Source organism: Galeopterus variegatus, unplaced genomic scaffold (genome assembly GCF_000696425.1).
Source record: "Galeopterus variegatus unplaced genomic scaffold, G_variegatus-3.0.2 Scaffold1156, whole genome shotgun sequence".
In the NCBI taxonomy this organism is placed as follows: Eukaryota; Metazoa; Chordata; class Mammalia; order Dermoptera; family Cynocephalidae; genus Galeopterus; species Galeopterus variegatus.
In genome coordinates this window covers 178,784-202,195 of record NW_007727267.1, presented here as the reverse complement: position 1 = coordinate 202,195, position 23,412 = coordinate 178,784, and the positions used below count along the sequence as shown (strand labels likewise).

General features: G+C 34.4%; 1 protein-coding gene across 4 annotated transcripts in view; it reads right to left on the bottom strand.

Moving 5' to 3' along the window:
- Positions 1-23,412, bottom strand: part of MTDH (metadherin) — a 48,568-nt gene that overhangs the window by 3,782 nt on the left and 21,374 nt on the right. Inside the window, exons 5-12 of one of the 4 annotated variants that reach the window (XM_008575208.1) lie at positions 22,274-22,339; positions 20,728-20,964; positions 18,108-18,197; positions 15,537-15,635; positions 9,559-9,683; positions 5,564-5,671; positions 2,459-2,599; positions 95-251 (exon numbers count right to left, since the gene is read on the bottom strand). In XM_008575208.1, the coding sequence (XP_008573430.1) occupies positions 95-251; positions 2,459-2,599; positions 5,564-5,671; positions 9,559-9,683; positions 15,537-15,635; positions 18,108-18,197; positions 20,728-20,964; positions 22,274-22,339 (1,023 nt within the window). The remainder of the gene's footprint in view (positions 1-94; positions 252-2,458; positions 2,600-5,563; positions 5,672-9,558; positions 9,684-15,536; positions 15,636-18,107; positions 18,198-20,727; positions 20,965-22,273; positions 22,340-23,412) is intronic. The other 3 variants (XM_008575210.1, XM_008575209.1, XM_008575211.1) reach the window with 3 other exon arrangements.

Sequence of the window (23,412 nt, the reverse complement as noted above, 5' to 3'; positions counted from 1 at the left end):
TAAACTTCTAAGATCAGAATCTTAACACTTACCATAAGAAAAATATAAACAGTACAGAGAATATACAAAAGAACTAAAAATGAGGATTACTTACTCTGTGAAGGAGGCACACTATTTTGCTTGGTATTTGACTTGGATTTATCTGTCTCTTGTAGCATTGGTGGCACTTGGGAAGAACTCTTGTCAGAATCACTTTTTGATAAGATGACAGATGGCTCGGTAGAAATAGCAGGTGGAAGAGTCTTGATAGGCTATTTTGGAACAAAATTATCTCAGATTTTTAATAAAATTTTCAAATAAAATTAAATATCATAGTAATATCAAGAGGCTATTTTAGCTACAAGTAAATACTAAGATGGTTTCCAAGCAATTTATCAGAAGCAATGCATCTCATGCCGGCCCTCCAGTGACACAACCAAATAAATCATTACCTACAATATTTATGAATATAGGTTGAGATAAAATTGGAAGAAGGTATAAAATTATAAAATGTCTCCTGAATCTCAAGAAGTGAATAATTCCATTTTCATTAACTTTTCTATTTTTGTTTCATTATAAGTAGCATAATTTTATATTTGTTAGGGATTTAATGTTTTTGTCCACTTCCACCAACTCTGAATGTCTCAAAACTTTTGTGAAAGACAAAAAGAAAATAGTGAACTTCTGAACTACCAGTAGGTGATACCTCCTTGTCTCCTTCTGAATAGGTGGGGATATCTCAAATAGCAGCAGCACCAGCTTCCATTTCCTACGAGCAGACTATGGTTACCAGTCCTACTGATTAAAGCAACGCGTAACACTCAGGTTTGAATCTTCAGAGTTTTATCCAGTATGGTAACGGCACCAGCTTCCATTTCCTACGAGCAGACTATGGTTACCAGTCCTACTGATTAAAGCAACGCCTAACACTCAGGTTTGAATCTTCAGAGTTTTATCCAGTATGGTAACAAAATTAGAATGCTTAGGGTAGGGCCTAGATTCTTCAGCCTTGCTTTTTCCCAGCCTGGGAGCAAAAAGGAGGTTAACTAACTGATCTGCCTCACTGAGGCATAACTGTCAACAAATGGTCAGGACCAGGTAATGATAAAAACTCTAGTATTTGGAGTGCCTTGAGGTTGTGAGAGATGAGGAGGAGACTGTTAGCTCAACCTGTGATCATTATTCTGAACACAGAAACAAGGGTAGGTAATGTTTCTCTTGCCCCTGTTCCTCCAGCTCCATGGGTTCAAGATAGCCAATCAGGAAAAGGACAAAGAGTAGGAAGCAGTGTGTGAACCCAGGTAAACTACTAGGATTCCTTCTTTCTATTCCAGGTATCTGAAGCTATATTTATGTTGCTTGGTTTCTTTATCTTTCTTAATGTTCCCTGTATTTACTTCATATCCAAAAGCTTTACTATTTATTTTTAAGCCCCCTTTCCCCTCTATTCTCTCACCTACATTAAATCACAGAAAGGCTCCAATATATTTTACAAGATGCCTTCCGAAAATGATTTAAGTAAAACATCAAAATGTCAAATGACCCTTTGCTATTTAAATTATTAAATCTATACATATATTGTGATTGTATCATTTTTACCTCAAAATACTTTTAGAGAATTAAAAGCATCAAATCCAAATAAGAAGTATGATTAAAACTCTGTTTTAGTACAAGACTGTAACAAATTCTTTCACTTAGTAGTAACTTAGTTTCTTGTATAAAGCTATTTAATATATTTTAATATGGTGTCATTTACTCAATTAGAAATCAAACTTGAATTTCTTTGTGTCACTAGCCTAGACCTTTTGTAAAATGGTTCCTTCTGACACATAAATATTTTCCACAGAAGGCATACACTTCAAGAATCTGTCACCAAACTTTAGACAAATGTTACATTTTATGAGATTGAATCACAGTCATACTATATGTGTGCTTTGGGGAAAGTGCAATCAATCACATATTTTCTAAACCATCTATCCCTGTGTATGCCTAGATATTTAGTAGGAGAAAATATAGTACAGTGGCTCCGATTTTACTACTGATACCTATGTGACTTTGGACAAGTTGTTAACTTCTCCAACCTCATTTATGTAATTGTCCTACCTTTCTTGTGGGGTTGTTTTGAGGACGCAATTAGTCAGTGTATTTAAAATGCTTAGCATAGTGCTTCAATAAAATAATAGTTATGATACAATTCTTTTTTTTTTTTTTTCCTTTTTGTCTTTTTTTTCGTGTCCGGCAACGGATCGCAACCCTCAGTGTCGCGCCCGTACCGGACCGGGACCGGCAACGTGATCACAACCCTCGGTGTTGCTCCCACACCTCGCTCAGCCAGTGAGCGGGAACCGGTCTGTATGTGGGATCCGAACCCTCGGCGGGAGCGCCGCTGCGCTCCCAAGCGGCGCACTGTAGCAGTGCGCCACCGGGCCGGCCCAGATACAATTCTTAAGTCAACGCAACTTTATTATTCCTTAATTACCTGGCTATTTTTGACAAGTACTTCAGCTGGATCACTAGTGCTTATGGTCTTCAAGGAAAAAGTTTTTTCCTGTTTTGGACGGGCTTTAGAGGTATTCACTGGAAGCTCTTCTCTAATCTCTTTTTCTAATTCTTCTGTGTCCTACAGAGAAAAGTAGTCTATTAGATGATAAAAATCATTCATTCACTCTTTACTAATTAAAATCTATTTTGCTTCCTGTCCAGAAAACACCACAGGAAAATAATTTCATTTCAGAAACTGTTCAAACAACTTAAAAAGGAAGATATAATATAATTATTCAAAGAGTTAAAATACATATGTACATTGGAACATACATTCATTGCTCCTGCTTTCCCCAGGGAGTTACATCAGTTGTGAATGAAAAAAAATAATACACACACATCCCAAATGGGAACAGTTCTAATTTAATAAACCATGTCAAACAGAATAAACTGGTATATTTTCTATTTAAAAAAACAGTACACAGTGAATCAACTGATACTTGAGCTGAGACTTTAAAAACAGCATTTCACTTAGACTTCTTTAAGGAATAAAATGTTTATACATAAGTGAGTTCTCTAAATAAATTAAGCTTACATAGTGCATACAGGGAATTACAGTTTAGGTGATGCCACAGTCCAGCTATAAAATCTCAGGGACAAATCACTTCGTTTCTCTGAGCCTTGGTTTCCTCAACTGTAAAATTAAATTTGCTCAGATAATTTCTAAAGTCCTATCTAAGCTATACATTTCCATTCTTAGTCTTTCAGGCTTTTAAAAAAGTTTCAACAATATAATTCTAGAGCACATTATATGCTTAGGCATGTGAAATAAGTATGAGCTAGAATATATTAAATAGGAATACCACTGTGAATTGTACTGTTCTTTAACAAACATATTCATATAAATGATTTTTTTTTTTTTTTTGGCGGCTGGCCAGTAAGAGTATCTGAACCCTTGACCTTGGTGTTGTAACACCGTGCTCTAACCAGCTGAGCTAAATGGCCAGCCCTAAATGGCTGTTCTTTTTAACAACCTGCTAGGATGATCTTAAAAGTTTCCTTCTGTCATTGATATTCTATGGTATTCATTGATATTATTGCTCAGGATAGTAATAAGTTTACATAGTAATTCAAAATTTTGTTATGAATTTAAGCTGAGCAAGTAGTTTTGGAAGTATGTATGTAAGGCATGCAATCATAAAAAGTTAATCAGAACAGATCAGTTTATTTCCATCCTAAGTTGAACTCTAAGAGTGAAGGACCCCACCAGCCATATACCAACATCTAAAAAGAACTTTATTAATTCCAAAATATAACCTTTTATGAATAGGATGTATGTGCTATGTATTCTACACAGAACTTCATGGATATTTAATTTAATTTTCAAAACAACCTATGTAGTTAAGTAATCCATGCGAGGTAAAAAACAAGTAAATGGCAGAACAGGAATATGAACACAGATCTACTTATTCATTATATTTTAAAAAGCAAACATTTTAAAAAGGATCATCAGAACACCAAAGGAACTTTCAAATGTTAACAACCTTTGCCAATAAGTTGAACATTCCAAAATACATCTATACCACAAAATTTCTTTTAAAAGGAACTCAACTAATCTACAATCCAGAAAAACATTATTAAAGGTCACAATTTAAGTCAAAGAAATTCAAGAAAAATTTGGCTAAAATAGATTCCAGATATTATTACTAAAAAAGGATAGCTGTCAATAACATTTCTCAATAGCCATTTCCAGCTAACAAGAAAAGCACACCTATTATATGTATAGAAAAGAATGGAACACATAATTCTTTAAGAAGTCATCTAAAAACTTCTTCCAAAACTAAGGGTACGAAAAATTACTATGTGGGCTATTCTCCAGAAATCTGGCTTCCTATTTCCTACATGAAAACAATTAGTTGCAAGGTTATATAGTAAGTAATAAAAATATTTTCATAAGTTGTAATGTGTGAAAGAAAATGAAGTAATCAAGGCTAAGGGTTTCTAAAGTGGAGGTGAGAGTTTGTGAGAAGATTGCTAAAGGTTAAACCATCAAATGTTCTAATAGACTTGGATAACCAACTGGATATAACATCTCTCAGCTGGGAGTACCCTAACTAACTAACTAACTAACTAATCAGATGGGTCTGCAATTTAGATTTCTTCTCAGCCAATGAATTGCCTCTGAAACAATATATTGTGGAAATACTCTATAAAAAAACCTCTCTTCAGCAAGGTCAAGGGTTTGAATCCCCATATTGGCCAGCTGCCAAACAAAACAAACCAAACAAGAAAATGAAACCTGTCTTGCGCTTGCATAGAGGACACTTTGCAGAGCTGCCCTTACTCAGTGTACCCAAACTACAATTCTTTGTTTCTCAAATAAATGCTACTTTCCTTTGACCTCTGTGTCAACCTTTTTTTTTTAGTTAACAAATGTAATAGTAATAGTGCTTTCAAAAATAAATCTATGCATGTTGCTAATAATCTGATATGTTTGAAATCAAAATAATATTTTTAAATTCATTTTCATTATAATCTATTTTTTTTCCCCAGACAGGAGAGATTAAAAAAAAAGAAAAAAGAAAACATAGAATTGATGAAAAGAGAAAGTTTCTGTTGGTTAGAAACTGGCTTCTAAGTGAAATAACCAGCAAACTCAGAGTCAAGTGAAAGACTTGACTTGTTATACATGTGGTTTTCCCAGTTGTGCTGAATGTTACTTTCTAGTTACTCAAAAAGAATTTTTACATGTGTGAAATACTGTACCTTATTTTCCATTTAACCATTATATAATAAAAAATGCATTTAAATCCTTTGGAATTTTATTTGCTTATCTGTAGCTATACCTTTGATACGAGTCTTTAGAGCAATAAAAACTTTATTACAATATGATGTATTAATCTTTAAAACAGTCTGTTATTTTTCTTTTTCTTTTTCCTGAGTCTGCTTACTAGGGAGCAATCTGATTTTTCAAATGCTTTTCAAGTAAATTTGATGTCTCATATTGTATCTTCTATCTCTATATATTCTTAACATCTTGACATCATCTTTTCCTATTTTCAACAGTAGATATGTAATGAATACTGGTTGTTTTGTGTTTTACCTGTCCAAGAGGGTTATCTTCACCTTGCTTCTTCTTTTTCTTTTTTTTCTTTTTAGATTTCCCAGTTGGAAGAGTTCCTTCTCCCTTTTCTTTATCATCATCTGAAACCTGATATTAAAAGCAAAAATATAAAGTGAACCAATTTGTTAAGTTTCCGTTATTCATAAAATTATTATAAAATAATTTCATTCATTAGGTTCAGTCTTTATCCCCCAAATTTAAATGTTAGTAACAAGTAATAAAACTGATAGAAAAGTTTATATTTCAAATGAAGAGCCACTTGCATTAAAATTTAATTTGACCCTATTATGAGAATGAAATGACAAGCTATAGAGTGGGAAAAAATATTTGCTAACCATATGGTTCCAACAAAGAACTAGAATCTATATTATATAAAGAACATTAAAAAATCAACAGAAAAAAAAAATCCAATTAGAAAATATGCAAAAGACATTTCAACAAAGAAGATACACAGATGGCAAAGAAGCACATGGAAAGAGGTTCAATACCATCAACTATTAGGGAAATGCAATTTAAAGCCACAGTGAGTTATCACTACATACCTATCAGAATGGCTAAAATAAAAAACAATGACAACGGGGCCGGCCTGGTGGCGCACTGGATAAGTGCGCCGCTTGGGAAGCGCGGCGGCGCTCCCGCCCGAGGGTTCAGATCCCACATACAGACCGGTTCCCGCTCACTGGCTGAGCGAGGCGCGGGGGCAACGCCGAGGGTTGCAATCCCGTTGCCGGTCCCCGGTCCGGTACGGGGGCAACACTGAGGGTTGCGATCCGTTGCCGGACACGGAAAAAGACAAAAAAAAAAAAAAAAAAAAAAAATGACAACTGCAAATGCAGGGGAGGAGGCAGAAAAACCAGACCACGCATACACTGCCAGGGGGAATGTAAGGTGATATGGACACTCTAGAAAATAGTCTGGCAGTTACTTAAAACAATAACTATGCAAATACCATACTACCCAGTGATTGCATTTGTGGGTATTATCCCAGAGAAATGAAAACTTGTGTTTACATAAAAACTTCTGAACACAAACAGTTTTAGCAGTTTTATTCATAATAGCCAAAAACTGGAAACAACCCAGATATCCTTCAATAGGAGAATGGTTAAACAAACTGAGGTACATCCAGACTATGGAACATCACTCAGCAGTAAAAAGGTACAAATTAGTGATACATACAACAACCTGGATGAATCTCCACAGAATTATGCTGAGTGAAAAAAACCCCAAAAAACTAATACCAAATGGTTACATACTATATAATTTCATTAATATAATGTTCTTGAAATGACAAAATGACAGAGATGGAGAATGAATTACTTAGTGCCAGGGGCTATGGGCGGTTGGGGAGACAGGAGGGAAGAAAGCGCTAGAGAAAGGCAACATGAGGGATTCCTATGGTGATGGAAGTGTTTTGTATGCTGATTGCATCCAAGTCAATATACTGGTTGTGATACAGCAGCGCCCCCTTATCTGATGCTTCTCTTTCCAAGGTTCCAGTTACCCATGGTCAACCTCAGCCTGAAAATATTACAGTATTTTGAGGGACAGAGAAAGAGAGATAGAGATACCACATTCAAATAACTTTTATTACAGTATATTGTTATAATTGTTCTATTTTATTATTAGTTGTTAATCTCTTACTGTGCCTAATTCATAAATTAAACTTTATCATAGGTATGAATGTATAGAAAAAAAAATAGTATATACTATATAGGATTCAGCACTATCTGTGGTTTGAGGTATCCTCTGGGGGTCTTGGAACATATCCCCCTGCAGATAAAGGGTGAACTGCTGTGTTGTACTACTGTTTTTCAAGATGTTACCACTGGGGGGAACTGGGTAAACAATACAGGGGATTGCTCTGTGTTATTTCTTACAACTGCATGGGAATCTATTATCTCAAAATAAAAGGATTAATTCAAAAAAACTGAATTCGAGAAGGAGTGTCACTGAAAATAACATTCTGCATGACAAGAAATACCTATCAAATTAAGATTATTAATTAGTGTTCATAATGATACCTCTTCACACATACCACATGGTTGAACTTTCTATGGAAAATGCTTTTAGCTTATGCTCACAGATGACAACCTAGATTCCTAAACTATCCTTATAGGAGGAGATGATCTGGGTAACTACTATTTCTCTGCTCAGCACCAAAGTCATCATGATTATTTTGGTGTTCTCATGAACCACCAAAGATGTTACAGAAATTACTAGCAGATAGAAAAACAAAAACCAAAATCCTGTAGAAACTTAGCTAAGAGATTTTCAGTCCAAGCTGGCTGCCAGTTGTGGAGAAACTTCGACAGAAATTTCACCACAAAGCTTTCCACAGGGTTATAATGATTAAAATACCATATGAATAGATGCATCCTATGAAGAATACTCAGGTCACAAGGACTTTCTTTAGTCTGCTTCTCAGCCCATTATAATCCAATCATACAAGAAATGTAGTCCCCCATGGCAAAATACTATTTCTGTCAATGGGAAAAATGCTGAAATCAACTCCATACCATCTATTAACTCATATAAGAGCTTGACAACTTTATTTTAGATTTTTTAAAAAATAAAAGACATTACTGATAAATTTCAAATTCCTTTATACCGGTTCCTGATCCTATTCTCACACTAGCTCCCTTGAAGTAATTAATATCATAAAGTTCTGTTTTTGTCCATCCAATCAGTTTTTCAATGAACTTAAGTGTATCCACACACAAAAATTCTACATAAATGGTATTGTATCCTTCTGTAACTTACTCATCATTCAGCATGTTTTTGAGATTCTATTCATATTAGTATAGCTTATTCATTCGTGTTTAACTTCTGACACTGTACAAACTCATCACATTTTATTTCTCGATTTCCCAACTGATGGGCATTTAGAAGGAATTCTATTTTTGCTTAGAAACGTAAAAGATAATCTTGAATATATTCAGAAAAAGAATTGCTATGATGTGTGATAAAGTCTTTATTGCATTCATTGGTTCTACTGTTTAATTCTAGTGATCAGGCAGGCACAGGGAAGCTCCAGTTGGAGAAATAAAGTCTTTGGCTGTATGTTCACTAAATGTTCAACAAATATTTGAATGACTACTGTGTGTTAAGGTTCTATACGATGAGGTTTTTGTAGGTCCAATCTAAAACTCGTTCTTTCCCCTCAGCTTTCATGTTGCCTGTTAACTGTCCAACTCTACATTTATTTACCACCCCTATACCTCCTCCTGCCCCTGACAAATACCTCTCCCTTCTTCTAGTCTCCAAAGATGAGAGGTACTACCTCCTATTAAAGGCCAATCCATCTGCTTGCACCTAGGGCTTCCTCATCCCCTTCTGCCTCTTCTAGGTCCTTACTCTATTAGTCAAATCTCTCTCATTAATGCTTAATTTTTAACTTTATTTTAGATCTTTTCCATTTTTGTCTACAGATATGCAAAAGCAGGCAAACTACAAATCCAGCCCAACACAATTTTTTACAAATAAAGTTCATTTCCATATCATGTAAGGCTGCTTGCGGCATAACTGAGTAGCTGCATCAGACTATATGACTGCATAAAAAGTCTGCCTGTGCTGAACTAAGATCTCTCTTTTCGTTAAAGTACAAACCCTCCCTCACTTCCCACCCCTGCAGAGCCTTTCCTGACAACATGTTGTTGCTGTCATCCATTACTACCTCTTCTCTGTTTCCATTCAAATATATTTCTTTAAAAAATTATATATTATTACTGTTTTATCCCTCATTCACTAAACTTACTGCAATATAGCTTCTATTCCAAGATTTCTAATGAAACTGCTCTAAATTAACCAGAAAGCAAATCCAATGATATTTTTCAGTCCTAATGTTCCTGACTGCTCTGCTGTCCCTGATGCTGTTGATCACTGCCTCCTCCTTGACACTCTCAACTGTTTCAGCCTCTGTGATCCAGAACTCTCCTTCATTAACAAATAAACACCCACCAATCCCTTATACTCACCTTTTGATCATCAGCAACTGGTTCCCGGGACTTTAGGAGTGAAGCTCTTTCTTCATCTACCCAATTTCCCCACTCTTCTGCTGGTGCATTCCAATCAGAACTGGGATCAGCAGAAGACAAACCGTCTAAAATTTAACAGTGTGAATAGGTATCTATCAATTTTTGCCATAAACTAAAAGGCAAAAACTAAAAATTCCATATATTGAACTAAGCTGTAATTTTAAACTATTGCTGTTCTTTCTCCCAAGCACACTTTAACAGCTAGAAAAAAAAACCAATAATGTGATGGCAACAACTTTATCCAATTTCTGCTAGGTATTGATATCATATAGAATTTCTAAGAGACCTTAGAAAACTTATTAACCATTTAATTCCACTCTCCCTATTTCCTCTGTTGTCAGTCTCCTGAATTTGCTCTTTTTCCTGTCCATCTTTAATTTGCTCTAAGACCTGGTCATTTTTTTTTGCTTTATTACACTTTTGCAATTGATTTATTTTTTAGGATATGAAATTAATCTTTAACAGCAGTACCAAAATTATACTCCCCACCGGTCATTTTACACTACACTTCCCTCATCCTTATGAGTTTTCTGATTAGGTTCTTCAAATTCACCAAATGATGACAGAACATTTAACCTCTTCTTTTTCTCCTCTTTGAATACTTAACCTTCACCTTCTTACATTTTTCAGATTATTCAATGTTCCCTTTATCTAATCATTCCAAAAGTATTTGAGTCACTCTCAGGGCTTCAATCATCCCATTCTTAAAAATGAATTTATTCTAGACTTCCAAATTCCTTTCTTTTACTGTAGGAGGCACTGAACTTAAACTCCTTTAGGAAGCTATTACTGACTTATTCTAAAAGAAAAAACAAAACAAAAAAAAAACAACCCCCCCCCCCACATTTCTTTGGCTTTACCCTGGCTAAATAAGTAGTTCTTAAAGTTAATTCTTCCCTCCTTTCCCTGCACACCATACACTCCCATATACACTCCCATATACACTCCTGTAATATCTTATAGTCAGGTTTTATTTCACTGGTTTAAGATGACAGAGATTAAGCTTTATTTCCAAATGATTAACAAATTGCCCAAACATTGCTTAACTAAAAAATCCAACCATTTCCCACTAATACTTAATGCTACTTTTATCAAATACTAAATTCTTTCACATGCATTTCAGTCTGTTTCCAGAATTTCTATTCTAGTCCACTGACCTATTCCTGGGATAGTGCCATATATATATATAAAACTCTGTAATACATTTTAGTATCTAGAAGGACAACTCTGTGTGTATTACTCTTATTTTTTTGCTGTTCTTATTTTTCCAGGTGAAAAATAAGATCTATTATCTTTGTTTAAAGGGGAGATATTATGATACATCCTCATGAAGGCTTTAAAACCCACGTTTTGGAAGAATATATAATGATGTGGGAAAATTCTCAAAGAAAAAAAACACAGACAAAACTGTTTGCACAGAATGATCTCAAATTTATATGAGAAAGAGAAGAAAATAATACATTAGTAAATCTATCTGAATAGTGGAATTACAGGAATTTCACCTATTCAACCCTTACTCTCTACTAGAACTTGAGCTAGATAGGCACTAGAGATACAAAAACGAGTAAGATAGAATTCCCCTCCACATGCAGCTCTTAGTCTGTTTATTTAGGAATGAAGATAGGTAAGTACAACAGACAATTAAGTGGAGAGGAACAGATTCTGCCACAGAGGGCAGTGGAAACAGAGAAGAGGTGTTAAACCAGTAGAGGATAGGGAGAGACTGAAGATAAACAACAATTGATAGTTTAGTGGAGGAAAAACACAGAACAAGTGATTATAAGTGTGAAATGTGTTACAGAAAAAAGTCCCTTCCTATGGTTCTAAGTTCACTACCATAAGCAGGTATCTGAAGTCAGAATTATATAGTATTAATATAGAGGTTAAGAGCATGGGCCTTGGTGTCAAAGAGATGACTATGTTTGAATATTGCTCTACCACTTAATAACAATGTGATTTTGGTCAAGTTCTTAACCGTAATGGGTTATATATCAACTTCATAGGATTGCTAAGAGGATTATATGAGATACCTGTAAAGCAGTTCATAGCAATTCAGGAAGTGCTCAATAAATGGTAGCTATTGTTTTTATTGCCACTGATGATATTAAAACCAGTTGCTGGGCTATCAGGCATATATAATTAAAATTATTTCTTTTAATGCTGATAAATCTCTCAGTAAGATATACTTGGTATATCTTAATGTAGAAATAATTCTTACAGGTAAAAGGGATCTAGCAAATAGATGTCTGGAACCAATTGCTCATTGTATACCAAGCCTTCATCAACAATGCTGTGAGGAGATTCAAATGCCAAAGCTAAACAACCTCACAGACAAGAAACCTAGATTTGGAAAATTGCTGTCCACGTCTCTAATACCTCTTGTCAGAAAAGAATAAACTATCCAGTAGAAAAAAGTTTAAGCAATTAAATGAGCAATATACTAACATATGACCCATTTTCTTAATAAATATGGTAGAAGGTGGGGGTGAGGGATGAAAATCTAGCAAAGTATGTAGCAAAAGTATTTTTCTAAAAGGCTTAGGGGGCTGGCTTGTTGACTCAGTTGGTTATAGTGCAGTGTTATAACACCAAGGTCAAGGGTTTGGATCCCCATACCAGCCAGCTGCCAGGGGGAAAAAAAAAGGCTTAGATGGCCATAAAGTTTGGGAAACAACTGCAGCCTATGGTTTAACTTCTATAAGAGCATTAACAGAAATAAATCTCTACTGATTTTATAAAACCTTATGGTAACTTTCCAAGTTTACTGATTTCAGATTGTTTATTTCTTAATTAACTGGGATCAAATAAAACTACTTTAAAACAACAGATCAATCACCTAAAACTAAAAATTGTCACCAGGAGACTTTTCAATAAACAATTCTTAAGATTCACGGGTCTAATGTGCTAATCAACTTCTTAGACATAGCTCCCTTGACAATAATTCACAGTACTGTTTTCTCTATTTACAAGTAGAGTAATTTCTTATCTCATAATTCTTCCATTAGTCAGTCAATGTCTTTTCAAAAAGCCATATTGGCTCTTTGCTTGTAGAATGTTAGTTTCAACATCTCATCACTAGGCTCTGTCAGCTGTTTCTTGTCAGAACTTAATTCAACATTAGCTTTAATAACTTTAATAAAAACAATTGTGTTAGAAAGACATTCTCCAGTGTTTAAACAGACAGTATTAATGAACTCCACTGAATAAACTACTAATTTTCCCACTAGAAGAAGAAGAAGAATATCAACAATAACACAGTAGCAATTACTAGATATCTACTAAAGGGCTGGCCGCTTAGCTCAGTTGGTTAGAGCACAGCCTTGTAACACCAAGGTCATGGGTTTGGATTCCTGTACAGGGCAGCTGCCTCCCTGGCCCCCCCCCCCCCCCAAAGTTGAAACTAGACATTTACTATGTATGAGGCAGAATTTTAAGTGCTTTATATTTATTAACTCATTTGATCCCCTCAATAACTCTATGTGAGAGAAATTATTATTATTATAGATGAGGAAATGAGGCATAGAATGACCATATAACCTGCATAAAGGCAAAGGCAAGGAAGATAAGATTCAAACTCAGGTCCTCAAAGCACATGCTCTTAACCACTTCACAATGCTGCAGCTAATTAATTCATTCCTGTGTGACAACAAAACACAAGTTCTATTCAACATCTGACTTTTTACAGGGGTTATAATGATGTTCCTCTACGATCAAGTTAAATGATAGATTAATATCTGCCTTTAAAAAAAAGTTACCTTCTGTACTTTAGCATGTTTACCTTATAATTATATTCAAGAACTTGGGCAAATTCAATGCCTTTCTGGCAGATGATATCTATACCTCAAACCAGAAGGTCAATATTCTAATCACATCACACTGTAAATGTAAGGCTAGAATATAATATTGTGGATAAGTAATCTGAAATACTAAGTCACATATTCTATAAATTCAGAAGAAATAATTAAATTCACTGAGCACCAAAAAATTAGCCACATTAAAGATGGTAACACAAAAAAAAAATTCACAGAGAAAATGAGGCTAAAGAGAAACTTTGGACTTAAAAGACTGCTAATACAGCATACCAAACTTAAGGGAGATCATGTCACCGATACATATTTCTATTAAATACAGAATCCCATTGATACATTTTTTAAAAAATCTTTTATTTTAGCAGCCAATCAAGTTTTTCATATTCAAAGAATCCTAATTTAGGTAAGATAAAAGTGGAGCTATTCAGTCCAAGCAGGGAAGCCTGGAGACTTATTTGCTCAGTTTTCCTCAGCCTCAACCCACAGCAGCCCAAGATACCTTATTGCTATTTTCCTACAATCACTCCTCAATTTCATTCTGCATATATCTAATCATTCTTCCTAAAGCACAGACAATTTTTTCCAAAAATAGTTCCTTCACATCCTTGTAATACCTTGGGTTTAAATGATACTTTATAATTTACAAAGAGCTTTTATGTTCACTTTTGTTTACTTCATTAAAACCTCACAGCAGCATATGGAAGTAGATATTACAGGTTATTTGCTCCATTTTATAGCTTGATTACTTTATATTCCAAGACAGGGGACAATGCCGAAGCCATATGAGGTACTACATTTTCAGAGTCAGGACTAAAACTCTGATCTACCAACTTCCATCTCCTTAATCTTTGACCAGCGATTCAAGATAGTACTCCAACCTCCTTCTCCTTAATCTTTAGCCAGCAATCCAACGCATTTCGCACTACGGCTCTCCCTAATCTACCTTTCCAATCTCATCTCTCTTAATCTGCAAAAATTGTGCTTCAACTACTGTGTTGCAAGCTTACCTTTATGATTACCATCATCATCAAGCCTGTACCACATAGTGATTAAGAGCATGAACTCTGGAGCCAGACTAGCAAGGTTTGAATACCACCCTCCTCCATTTAACTAGCTGTGTGGCCTGGGTAAAGTTAGATAACTTTTCTTTGCCTCAGCTTCTTCTTCTGGAAAGTGTGAAAAAAAAAAAAAATAATACCTACCTCACGAAATTGTTCTAGGCATTAAATGAGTTAATAATACGCAAAATACTTAGACCAGTGCCTGGTACTTGGTCTGGTGTTTACTTTTATCATTATTGTTACTACTGAACAGTTATGTGTAAAACACTGCACTAGGTACTGAGTATATAAAAAAGTAAGTGGTAGTTCCTGTTTTCAGAGAGTTTCAACTCTGCTTGGAGAAATAAAACATATTCTTAAAACTTTTTTTTTTTTTTTTAACAAAGATCAAAATGGTGGGAAATCCCACAGGGTAACATATAAGTGCTAAAAAAAAAAAAAAAAAAAAAAAAGTAGAAAAGGATGTGATATAAAAGTTGGGAGAAAGAAGTAAATTCTGAGATTTGGGGTGTTTTGGGGAAAAAATCCTCAGGTACCTTTTTTTTCCAAATGAAGATGAAATTAGCTTTCTGAACATAAAAACAGTTTTTTTTTTCCCTTCCTCTTTTTTTTTTTATGACTGTCACCTTTAACCTTCCTGTGCTTCTACAGAAAATTAGGCTAAGAAAGTGGTTTTCTACTAGCACAAAAATGTGCACAGTTCACAAATTCAAAGGCATTCCTGTATATTCTATCCACTCTATATACACAAAAACTAGTGGGGAAAACCAGAACATGCATTTAAAACAAAAATTTTAAAACCCAGAAACTACAGAGCAACTATAAGAAAACCTCATATTTAAAAATTGCCTTATCATTATGAAAATTTAGTTTTAATTCTACAGGTATTCAATAACCAGGTTTCAAGTAGTACATTTAATATTAAATTATATTACTATGACCTTCAAAGGTGAAAAATTAAGTTTAAAATTAAAACATAAAGCATAAATTCAGGGTGCTAGAAAGAAAATTTTGAAAAAAACAACTGATAATTTTTAAAAGGACATACTTAACCCAGACCATTCATCATCGATATACGGTTGATTACGGCTAACATCCCACTGATAATCAGAAGTGGTAGACTGAGAAACTGGCTCAGCGGTAGACCCTTAAATAAAAAACGAATGCAATAAAATTAAAAATGGAATTTCCTAATGATGCTTCATAACAATAGTTCTATATTTTGCACACGGAGACTATTTTTATTTCTCCTAAAAGGAAAAATTCAGACATTAGAAAAAGAGTTAAGTTAAAAGGAAACATAAAACTGAGGGTAATTTTAGATTAAGTATGATAATCACTTGATCTAATTCACTGACGAGAAATATTTTTTCCCTAGTACCAACCCAATAGATTTTGTCTTTTGTAATATATACTTCAAACTAGTTATCTACAAATTTCAAGAAGTTGAAAAAGGTTGTTTTATTTTTCTTCCTAATAGAAAATAATTAAACATAAAAGAAATCCCCGTCATTGATCATTTTAGTCCTGGATATTCCAGGGCATGTCTATATCCTTAGAACCCTAAAAGAGAGAAGCAGAAAATATCTGAGTTAGCTCGAGCCTTCTGGCTAAGCAAAGTTAAAGAAATAGACAGGTGATTATCTTGAGAGGTGAGGCAGAAGGTAGCCAAAGAGACAAGAGAGTTGCTGGAGGTTTAGAGACCAAGTTAAGTTCAGGTGCATTTAAAGTTCTGTCTGTTTTGGGGTTTTGGGGGGAAGGGAGAAGGGAGCAGAGTGGAGGTCACACTGTCCTTAAGGAATCTGATGAAAACTGTGGTGGCCTACTGTACAGAACTTAACACAAAATTTTGCATATGGTTTTGGGGCGATATAAATTCATGGATGCCAAGTGAAAAATCCTTGCTCTATTGCCATAAATTCATTTTAGAATGTAAATATAAAGCAGTGGTTCTCTATTAGAGATATATATACCCTGGACCTTCTGAATCAGAATTTCCACATGTCTCAGAGTCCTTAGGTGACTCTGAAATTCACTTTGGATTGAGAGCCGCTTATATAGAGAAATGGTTAAGAAGAAAAGATATCTGGTTAGTATAAAAGACTGCACACAATTCACTTCCACCCATAAGAGTCTTTACTAATTTATAAATTTTCACTTGGTTACAGATGATCTTACTAGCATTCCACTAATGTGATAACTGCCTGATACATACTCAAAATAGTTACATTTTTTTAAATGTAAATTTTTTTTTCCTTTTTGTCTTTTTTCGTGACCGGTAACGGGATCGCAACCCTCAGTGTCACGCCCATACCGCGACCGGCAATGGGATCGCAACCCTCGGTGTCATGCCTGCACCACGCTCAGCCAGTGAGTGGACCGGTCTCTATATGGGATCCGAACCCTCGGCGGGAGCGCCGCCACACTCCTAAGCGCTGCACTCTACCGAGTGCGCCACCGGGCTGGCCCCTAAAATGTAAATTTTAATAAGTAGAGTAACATTATAAAATTCATATATAATTAGAACACCATCAGCTGCTTAGAAGCACTAGTAACACTTGCTAGTCCTTTAGTAGCTCATGCTACTTTTTCTGAATACATGAAGAGAATAGTATCTGTGTTATACAGTCACCAAATGAGGGAAGCAATTAACTTATATCTCTGGAACTGAAAAGTGGTCTATGAGACCAGGGTTTGGCAAACTATAACACAGGCCAAACGACGACACAGTCCAAATACAACCATCCCATGTTTGTATGACCCATAAACCAAGAATAATTTTTACATTTTTAAATGGTTGGAAAAAAGAAATCAGAAGAATAGTATTTCAGAACCAGACAATTGTTTGCTTATGTATTGTTTCTCGCTGCTTTCCTGTTACAATGGCAGAGTTGAATGGCTGCAACAGAGACTGTATGGTTCACAAAACCTAAAATATTTACTATCTAGCACTTTACTGAAAAAGTTTGCTGCTCCTGTTACAGGCTAGTGATTTCAAATACTGTGGAGCTACACAATTAGTAAACTGGGTCCATGAATTCCAATATGAACCAGGCACTGCAAACTAAACAATGTTTGGCACATTTGTAATGTTTGTTAAATATACATAGCCTCTATATGATTAATAAAAGGTATATATCCATTTAAGTAATGCTAAATTGACAGCAGTTTATTAGGAACAGTGTATTTTCTAAATCAACAGAAACTCAGGTAGAGTTATCACACATAACCCAAAAGGCTTAGTTATAAGCTCATAATGAATGAGTGAAAAGAAATAAAACTCCAAATGGCAACCAGAATTACAATAGGAGCACACTAGTAACAGAACAGTATGACCCTGAAGAGAAGGCCTTCCATGTGTATTTGTGTGCCAATTCATTGTCAGTGATATCAGGCCACAAAATCTTCCTTACTCCCCTACAGAAAGAAACTAAGCCACTTGCACAAAAGAATTTAGGTCTTCCTCTCTCCCCCCCTTTTAAAGGCCTCTGCCATTTTATATCTATTATTTATATTGATAGCAGTACTTGATGCTAATTATTTTTTCAAATAACAAGAGCTAAAATTAGTTTAAACAGAAATTTTTTTGTTAACTAAACGAAAGACTGTTTTCACATACCAGAAACAGCAGAGTTAAGTGTGAGAGATGCAAAAGAAGCAGAATTCTGTTCAGAGGTATTCATTCCCCTATCCACACTAGACCAAGCAGCTGTTAAAATAAAGAACGTCACTTGGAACCTTCAATTTGCAGTGAAACTTGAAAGATACGTACAAATTTAAAACTATGATAACAATAATTGAAGATAACCTTAGACATGAGAACCACTTAAAATAGCAATAGCTACTATTTATTGAATATTATGTGGCTGGGCCCCTTACACCAATAAGTTCTAGTCCAGCCACTTCTAATTCTTAAGGCAACCCTGCTAGGCAGTTTCAGAGTAGTTTAAGTTACTTGCTGATACCTATACAACAGCTGAACCATGACTGGAACTGAAGTTAATTTCCAAAGCCTATGCTCTTTCCACTATACCAAGCTACTATTTACTATCTATCATAATTAAGCAACTACTCTGGGCCAGGCATTAAACTTGGTACTTGACATTCATTATAACCAATCCTCACAAGTACTTAAATATGAGGTTCATACTGGTTAAATAACTAACCTAACGTACATAAAAGCTAGCAGGTGGAAGAATAGGGATTCACACCTAATAGATCTATTTGAATGCTCATTCCACTATACCATAAACATTCTCAATATTTTCAAGACATTTCTTTCTCATATTTGAGTATTTAAAAAAAATACCTTCATGAGACCAGTTACATCTTTCTCTTCTCAGTGACCCAATGCAAACCTAATTTAATATAGTTCACTTTCAATTTCAACAAAGGTCCTAATCCATCTAGGCAGGAACTCTAACATGCTGCATAATTTTATCTGAAGCAACATTAAACAAGTACCATCTAATAATCTATGTCTTAGTTATGAAATGCTACATAACTTTTATAAGTAAATTGCAAATAGCCCCAAAGGTCTTAGTTCCTAACATTACTCCATAAAACTTGACCATTTCTTCTATTAAATATAAAAGGATGCTTTACAGTGCAGAAATTCATGCTTTCTTCTCTGTTGAAAATGAAGGTGGGAATTTAGGGAATGTCTCTTTCAAACAAATTTTGATATTTCTACACAATTTTTGGACATGGCAGAGGGAAGAGGGAACAGCCAGCCTGAGAACAATATTAGTAAGTAATCTAGACTTTGCTTCTTGAGGATGTTAGCTTTTTTACAAGTGATGGGAAAAGCTAACAAAGGAGGAAAGTTTTTTCTACTTACATACTAAAAACTTTCTAGTGTCTATTGCTCCTCCAAATTAAAAGAAATAAACAAAAAATATCTGCAACAAGCACAACAGAAAAAAATGTATGTTTAATGCACAAGAAATTATATAACTCGATTAAAAAAAAACACTAAGAGGGCATTAGACAAATGAGCAAAGAACATGAACAGAGAAGTCATAAAAGATATGGAAATGATCAAGAAAGTTGTAGAAAAACATAACCTCATTAGTGATTTTAAAAAGTTAACCAAAACAATTTATGTATTTTTTGCTTATCAAATTACAAAAGATTAAAAAAAAAAATCCAACCTTGGTAAGCATATAATAAATGGGTATTTATACTAATGCTGAGAGTATGAATTAGAACAACTCTCTTAGAAAATACTTAGACAATATATAGTAGAGCATTAGAAACATTCATATTCCTTTTAACCCAATATCACTCCCAAGAATCTATCCTAAAGAATTAATCCCAAAACAAATATATTCAATGAGACATTATCTACAATGGTTTAAAAAAAAATTATTTCTCCAGTAATATAGAAATAGCTAAGTAAATTATGCTGTGCTTACACAATATATTACAGGACCAATAAATACAAATACAAAGAGTAAGGGAAATGTTTATGTACCAAAGTTAAGGGAGGGGGAGGAGGAACATAAAAAAGCATATTCAATTTGGGTTATGTCAAAATGAACAAAAAAACCCAAAAAACACTATACACAAGGGGAAGAAAAAGACCATAAAGAAATAAAAAAAACTAAGAGTGGCTGTTAGTAGGTGGTGCAATAACAGTGGATTCTTCCTTATCTTTTTGCAGTTTTCCACATTTAACATGGATTTCTTTTCTATAATACACACATATACCTGAAAATTAAGTTCCTTTTAACTTAATGGCACTTGCTACAGAAAGGAGCTTCTTCTCAACTACTGGTCTTTATCATTAAAATCCAGGGGCAAATTTAATTAAAAATAGACATTTTACAGACTGTAAAATACTCTATAACTGATGCTATAAACTGTACTTCCACTTACTATTTTGAGTTAGGCTCAACAGAACTGTTGAAATTAATCACAAAGTCTGATCACACAATACATTTATCACATCACTAAGAATACACAAATATATACCAGTTAGCTATATTGATAATCAAATGTGATAAAGTATGTGAAAGCACTATGTATGGAGTAAATGACAAATGTTGTAATTCACTTATTTAGTTCCCATTTTGCTCCACTGAAAGGATCTGAGATGAGTACATTAATATCATTTTTGTATGGCATTACTAATTTTCCTATTTATGGATTCTTTTTTTTTTTCCCATTCCTGGAACATTCAAAATGTACCAGATTAACAATTTTAAATGAACTTAAAATTTTCTAACAGCTCTTACCAATGCCAGAAAATATTGAACGGTCACTCCAACTCCTTCCCCAGTCTTTTCCATTTGCATTAGCATCTCCAGTGTCTTGACTCCAAGCAGATGGCTCAGTTTTCCGCTTGCCTGCAGAAGCAGGTGAAACAGAGTTCCACTTCTCCTCACCTGCATTGATCTGTGAGGAGAGTTTTATAGACTTTTCATTCCAGCCTCCTCCATTGACAGTGAGGTTTTCATTCAATCCTGAAGAAACTTAAAGAAAAGAAAATAAAGATTATAAACAGGTATGTGACTTCTTGTTAAAAATGGGATATTTTCAAATTTCTGATTGCTTGGCTTATATTTATCACTCATTTTTCCCCCTACTGTCCTTTAAATAACTTGAGCTTTAAAGATAAAAATGAATTTTAAAGTGACATGATCACCATGGATGCCTTTTAATTTAAACACTAATAGGTTTGAATGCAACATATATACTAGTGATGTTTTCAACAGCAGAATGACTTGCTCAAAGAAGTACAACAGAGCAAATAGAAAAATGACACATTCTGGTATACTCAGAATACTCACCCATTAAGAATATGAAAATTTCTCCTTAGTTACATGTTCTTTCCTTAAATATTTACATATATTATATATTATATATAAGGTAGTGATTCTAGAACCTGGCTGCACATTAAAATCAACCAAGAAATTTCTTAAAAATAAATTCTGGAGCCCCAGCCTAGACAATTAAAATCAGAATCTTTGGGGGTAGAGTCCAAGCATCATTAGTATGTGTCTGTATATATGTACACACACACAAATACACATAGAGGTGTGTCTTTCTTTTTATACATGTGTGTATGTGTTGTTTTTTTAAGCTTCCTAGAGTATTATAATTTGTAGCCAATTGAGAACCATGGGCATGAAGGAAGCTGACAGTGATAAGAATAAGCCTGAAATAAAAAGGTGCTTTTTTCAATTCTGAATTTATGTTTTACTACAACACTTCTGTTTTGAGCTCATGTATACATACCACTCCACTTAATTCTATCTTTATCATAAATGAGCAAATAAACTATATTTTCTCTTTGTGAAACACTGAATAACTTTAAACTGTAGTACATTTATTGTGAAATATTTGATACTGTCAAGGAACCAGTTTTGAAAATTATAAAAACTAAGGCCTTTTTCTTAATATGTAGGGGTAAAGTCTTTTATCCCATATATACCTAAATTAAACCCAAGTCCACCAAAGATTCTTATTCTCTACTGGCTTAAGTGATGCAAGCAAGAATCAAAACTGCATATAAACTATTATTGAAAGAACGTTTTTGTACATTGGGGGCTGGTGGTGGTGGGGACTAGAATATACCAAAACCTGTTAGAAGTAGGAGTGATTTTTCTTTTTACCTATTTTCCAAAATCTCTGGACTATGATTATGTTACTTTAGTAATTAAAAATCATTTTTAAGCCTTTTTCTTCCCTTCTGTGTCATTCATGTGAGGAAAGAGACATGTATTTAAAAGTTTCTATTTTGGTGGGCCTTCGATTTTATTTACATGTAATTTCTCTCACCCTGAAGTGTAGAATCTCCTTTTCCAGACTTAAAGTTGCTAACTTGAACATTTAGTTGAGAATCACCTGGTTGAAATAGAAATAAAATTTATTTAATACTAAATAGGCCACTATGCACATTAAATTAGGAGTAACATACAAATTAATTTTTACTTATTATCTATAATAAATTGCTTCTTTAAGTGCTAAATTCTTACACGGAAAAAAAGTCCATTTTATAACATATCTCACGTGTCTGTAAGGAACTGAGTTCTCTGGTTACCACATTCTTAGTCAACTAAAACGCCAATAAAGGACCTGGAAAACTGCCCCAAGTATAGATAGAGTTTGCTATTCTTATTATCAAAATTCTTTAAGTAGGAACTAGAGAATTGGGCTCTGTAATTGGATTCAACTTTGCCACCTCTCAACAAGACCACCTGCCTTTTCAGCAATCCTGGAAGCAAACATATCAAATTAAGAAGAACTTTGCCCTTAGGAAATATGGCAAGAGGTGAGAATACATGTTATAACACAAAAATACTATTTCTCTGACACTAAAAAACATAATACCACAATGTATCAAAAAAATCAGCATGACACAGGATTGTGCTAGCAAGGAAGGCATGCACAAGACAGTGAAAAAGGGTCACCAACAAAAATACTAAAAGCACAGCTGATATGTGACAGTGATTATGGATAAGTAGAAGTCATTGCTGTACCATGTCATTGCAATACATTCCACCAAGTTATCAAGCAAAAAAGTAAAGAGTAACAACGCTAAGAAAGTGGTCTGGAAACAACTGAGTGGTGCGGAGGTGGGAAGGTCATTGATGAAAACAAGACAGAAGATAAGCCAATGCCTTGAAGCAAGTTGAACAGTATCACTTTGCAGACTAGTGTTTCCAGAATAAAAATGATGGCAATATAAAGGAGAGCTACCAAGAAGCCATCAGTATTGAATAGTATGAACATCTGAAATACTGGGAAGGAAGAACATATGTTCAATAAACTTTGAAGTTCTGGTCTTGCTTTATCAAACACCAACACTTTCAAAAAGCTGGGGTGATAAGAAATCCAGACAGAACCTGCACTAACCAGAACATGCTTGCTTCATCTTGTAATGAAAGCACCCAACATGCAGAATGTTGATAAATAAT